This window comes from Branchiostoma floridae, chromosome 12 (genome assembly GCF_000003815.2).
Source record: "Branchiostoma floridae strain S238N-H82 chromosome 12, Bfl_VNyyK, whole genome shotgun sequence".
NCBI lineage: Eukaryota > Metazoa > Chordata > Leptocardii > Amphioxiformes > Branchiostomatidae > Branchiostoma > Branchiostoma floridae.
In genome coordinates, this window is record NC_049990.1 from 258,485 (window position 1) to 263,099 (window position 4,615).

Consider the following 4,615-nt stretch of genomic DNA (forward strand, 5'->3'; position numbering starts at 1 on the left):
AGTGCCCAGTGATCTCCAAAGTCTTTCAATGATCTTCCAAGTATGTTTTGATCATCTCGCCGTTCTTCCAATGATATCTCAATGGTCTCTGAGTATCAAAGACCAGTTATCATAACAAATACCAAAGAGGTTTACAGAGGAACAAGAGATCGTTAGAGAAGTGGCAGATAAAGGTAAGAGAGAGAGAAGGCTAGGACATGTTCTGCCAATGGGAGAGACAGTGAAGAAGACCCTTGACTGGAATGGGAAGCCACTCGGTGGAAGAAGAGGCCAACACCGAGATAGTTGGGAAGGGATGGTTCTCAAAGACAAGGGAGGAACTGAGGTGCTAAGAGATTAAGGTTAGTTATTTCTTTCTTTCTTATCAGTTGATTGGCGCATATCTGCGGAAATAAGTCTTCAACCATGGATTTTCCACATTCGGCTGCAGGGATTCTACCTGCGAGAGAGTCGGCCCTGTGCCATAAGATACATTTTTAGCATCCGAGGATTCGGTGCTGGTCTGAGACTGGCCCTGACCTGTCTGATAGTGTTAGGGGCCCATATCTTCGTACTTGTGATCATTACCACTGGTCGGTACAGCAGCTGTGGTGTTGGTGTTGGATTTAATGATGGGCTGATACTGGCCCACAACTTTGTACAGAGAATTCTGCTGTGAGGCTGTCGGCCATGTGCCATAAGATAGACTACCAGCATCCAAGGATTCAGTGAGGGTCTGAGACTGGCCCTGCCTTTCCTGATCGTTAGGTCCACTAGCTGCTACAGCAGCTGTGGTGTTTGTGTACAAGGAACTTGGCTCTGAGGCAGTCGGCCCTGAGCCATAAGATATATTTCTAGAATCCAATGATTCAGTGAGGGTCTGAGCCTGGCCCTGCCCTGTCTGGTTCATATCTTCATAATGGTGATCATGGCCACTGGTCATCACATAAGCTGTGGTGTTTGGGTTGGAGTCGGTGCTGGTCTGAGAAGGACCCTGCCCTGTCTGATTGTGTTGGGGTGCCATATCTTCATACTGTTGATCATGGCCACTGGTCACTACAGTAGCTGTGGTGTTGGGTTTAGTGATAGCCTGAGACTGGCCCTGCCCTGTCTGATTGTGTTGTTTGTCTACATTCTAGTACTGGTGATCATAACCACTGGTCACTAGAGCTTTTGTGTTGTCATTTTTATACTGTTTTGCTGTGGTGCTCGCGTTGGGTGTAGTGACGGCCAGAGACGGTCTCTGCCCTGTCTGATTATGTTGTTTGTCTATGTCTTCATACTGGTGATCATAAACACTATCAGCCATAGTGTTTGGATCGTCATTTTCATACTGGTTTGCTGTGGTGTTTGTGTTCGATTCCGTGCTGGCCTGAGACTGACCCTGTCCTATCTGATCATGTTGTTTGTCTATGTCTTCATACTGGTGATCATGGCCACTACCGGCCATGGCATTTGGGTCTGTTGGCGGTCTCCACTCTCCTTCGTATGTAGGATTTGCCTTTAATGCAGCCAGCAATTGGTTACGTGATACGTATATACTTCCCATTGCCAGGGACTGAGGGTCAGCTAGAGACTGTCCCTGCCCTGTCTGATCATGACCACTGGTTATTACAGAAACTGCCGAGTTTGTTCAATCAACATTCGGTCCCAAGGGAGGAAGGCTGGTCCTCCTCTTGCACCAGATTATGAGAATGGTGCTACCAATCAGGACAATGCCAGCTATTGAGACGCAGATAGAGGCAATGAGAACAGGAGAGGGGAAACTGGGAGCAGATTGGGATGAACTGTTGCTTGCCGGTTTGTCTGAAGTGATTTGAAGGGGCGAAGCCAGTGTTGCTCTTGTTTTGCCTCTTTTGCCTTTAGGACTTCCTGTCGAGCTAGCTGGTGTGCCCAAGGAGTTTGGTGTGTCATTGTTATAATTGTTAGAGGCTACAGGGGTATCAGCATGAAAATCTTTGCTTTCTAGTCTGTCTGAAGACGTTTGGAAGGGTGAAGCTATTGTTGTTCTTGGTCTGTTAGTTTTGATTTCAGGACCTCCTGTTTCAGATGCTGTGCCATTGTAATGGTTGCTGCAGGTTACTTTGGCATCAGCGGGCAGTGTTGTCATGGTTGGCTCTTCACATGCCATTTTTTTACGATTGATACTTGCGAGCTTCTGTCCCCGGAATTTGGCGGGTTGGGCACAGATTATCTGGTATTTAACTGACGGAAATTCAGTCGAATCGAGCCAGAAGAGAAGCATCTTACAGTCACACTGCCAGGGATTCCTATCGAGCTTTATGATCAGATTAGACGGCAACAAGCCAAAAGCTAAAGGGGCAATAGCAGACATCTTGTTGTTCCATAGCTCCAAACATCGAAGTTTGGGCAGATTTGAAAAGGCACCTGAATGAATCGTTGTTATTTGGTTGGAGTTCAAAACCAACCTTTCTAGATGTTTTAGATCTGCAAATGCACCTGCTTGAATCATCGTTATCTTGTTTCTGGAGAGCCACATGACCTCAACCCGCGGTAGACCTGTGAATGCACCTGCCTGAATAGTTCTTATTGGGTTCATTTGCAGGGTCAACCGTTTGAAGTGGTTTAGATTTACAAAGGCACCAGCGTGGATCTTTGTTATCTTATTATTGGACAATGTCAAATATTCAAGCCGGGGTAGGTTTGCGAATAAACCTGCCTGAATATTTGTTATCTGATTGTGGCACAGCCACAACGATTCAAGCCGGGGTAGGTTTGCGAATGACCCTGTCTGAATCGTGGCTATCGAGTTGGAGTCGAGTTTCAACTCTTGCAGCTGCGGTAGGTTTGCAAACGTTCCCGCCTGAATCATTGTTACCTTGTTGGAGATCAGCAGCAACTTTTTGAGGTTTTTAAGATTTGCGAATGACCTGGGCGGAATCATTCTTATCTGGTTGAAACACAGGTCCAAACTCTGTAACCGGGACATACTTGCAAGTCCAATAGACTGAATGCTTGTTATCTTGTTGCGTGCCAGGAACAACTTTTCAGGATTCTCAAATTTACCAAGGAACTAGGATGGATCATTGTAATCTGGTTTTTGTGCAAATCCAATTGTAGTAGCCGGCGCGAGTTTTCGAATGAGCCTTCCTGAATCCTTGTTATGCGGTTGGTAAAGAGGGTTAACTCTACTAGATCTGGCAAATTTGCAAACAACCCGGACTGAATCATTGCTATCTGGTTGTTGGACAGGCACAACCATTTAAGACTGGGCAGATTTGCAAACGCGCCTGCATCAATTTGTGTTATCTGGTTGTTGAGCAGGTACAACCCTTGCAGTCGGGGTAGGTTTGCAAACGTACCTGCCTGAATCATTGTTATTTGGTTGGAGTCCAACCATACATGTTCGAGAGTATTCCTATACTTTAACAACTCGGATCCAGTTACGCTTCTAATATGATTATGTCCAACATTCAACGAAGTGATGGAGGCTGGGAGGTTCTGAGGGATGCTGGTGAGGCCCCGTCTGGGGCATCTGCAGTATGATGACGGTGTGCAGCTGCAGCCAGCCTCTGGCATGTTTGGCTCCTTCAGGATGATGAGAAGGAACATCAGCAGGTGGCGCAGCTTTCTTCCCATTGTGTCTGGTTACCTAACAGAACAGGAAGCTACTCTGTAGAAATCATCGTGCAAATACTCTTTTAAACACGTCTAAAATCGTGTTAAACGCATTCAAAACACGCTTAGAATCCGTGCAATATATTCTTTAATTACTCGTTAACACATGTCGCTATCTAATTAAATCACGTGTTGCAAAGTTTTAACGTGATTGCTCCGGGCATACACTGAAGTGGAAACAAAAGGCTTAAATGTTTCACCCCCTCCGGTCGGGTATCTTCCTGGTGAAATACTATAAAAGGATTATTTTCGCATTTTCTCGGTAACCTCTTCGCCGATCGAGAACTAAACACCACCGTAAGCACCCCCACTTTTACAATAAGCCCCCCCCCCCCCTGGCATTTTCAACTGTGAGATTAAAATCACCGCAAACACTCCGTTTTATTCCGCCCTCCACGCAGGGTTGATCCTGTGGCATAGAAAATCACTTCGCCAAATAAGGCGCCCTCATTGATATTCAAGAGCAAGATGGACAGTGCCAGAATAACGTTTCACAGTTCTTTCTGCGTCCAGACTTGTTTCTCAGGTGCAAATTTAAGATCTGTCGGCTATGTGTATAGAGCGCAACCACAGCATAACCAAATACCGACCGAACATGGGAAGAAACTATTATCATCATTATCATTTGTGCACGCCGCTTTTTGGGCGCTGATTGGCCCGCGACAAATCAGGTAAGCTCATTGATATTTATAAGCACAGAAATTACAAGGCGCTCAGCGTACTGCATTTGTACCAGCCTACATGAAAGAGATGTTCACCTACTGTAGAGACAGGGCAGCTAGATTAATGTGACAAAACTAGTCAAACCTATTATACTTACCAAATGTCCGTAAGATCTATCTCCTACTCAGGCACAGTTGTAGGGAATAGTCTGAGGGAGAAGTTGAGGCAGGAGCCTTCAGTCATTACTGTTAGGAACATGGTGGGACGAGAAACTATTAACCATGGACTATGAGAAGATGGACTGATATTATGTTGACTGCTTCGAACATGAGTA

The 4,615-nt window shown here is 45.7% G+C and overlaps 1 protein-coding gene across 1 annotated transcript; it reads right to left on the reverse strand.

The window, feature by feature from the left end:
- Window positions 1-1,134: 1,134 nt before the first annotated feature.
- LOC118427811 (leucine-rich repeat and immunoglobulin-like domain-containing nogo receptor-interacting protein 3) lies at window positions 1,135-3,047 on the reverse strand. Its single transcript, XM_035837771.1, has one exon. It carries the CDS (start codon window positions 2,927-2,929, stop codon window positions 1,613-1,615), a length of 1,317 nt encoding a protein of 438 aa, XP_035693664.1. The 5' UTR covers window positions 2,930-3,047; the 3' UTR covers window positions 1,135-1,612.
- Window positions 3,048-4,615: the final 1,568 nt, after the last annotated feature.

Coding starts and splice junctions, on each gene's coding strand:
- LOC118427811 (XM_035837771.1), bottom strand. CDS start 2,929: ATGTCCCGGTTACAGAGTTTGGACCTGTGTTTCAACCAGATAAGAATG.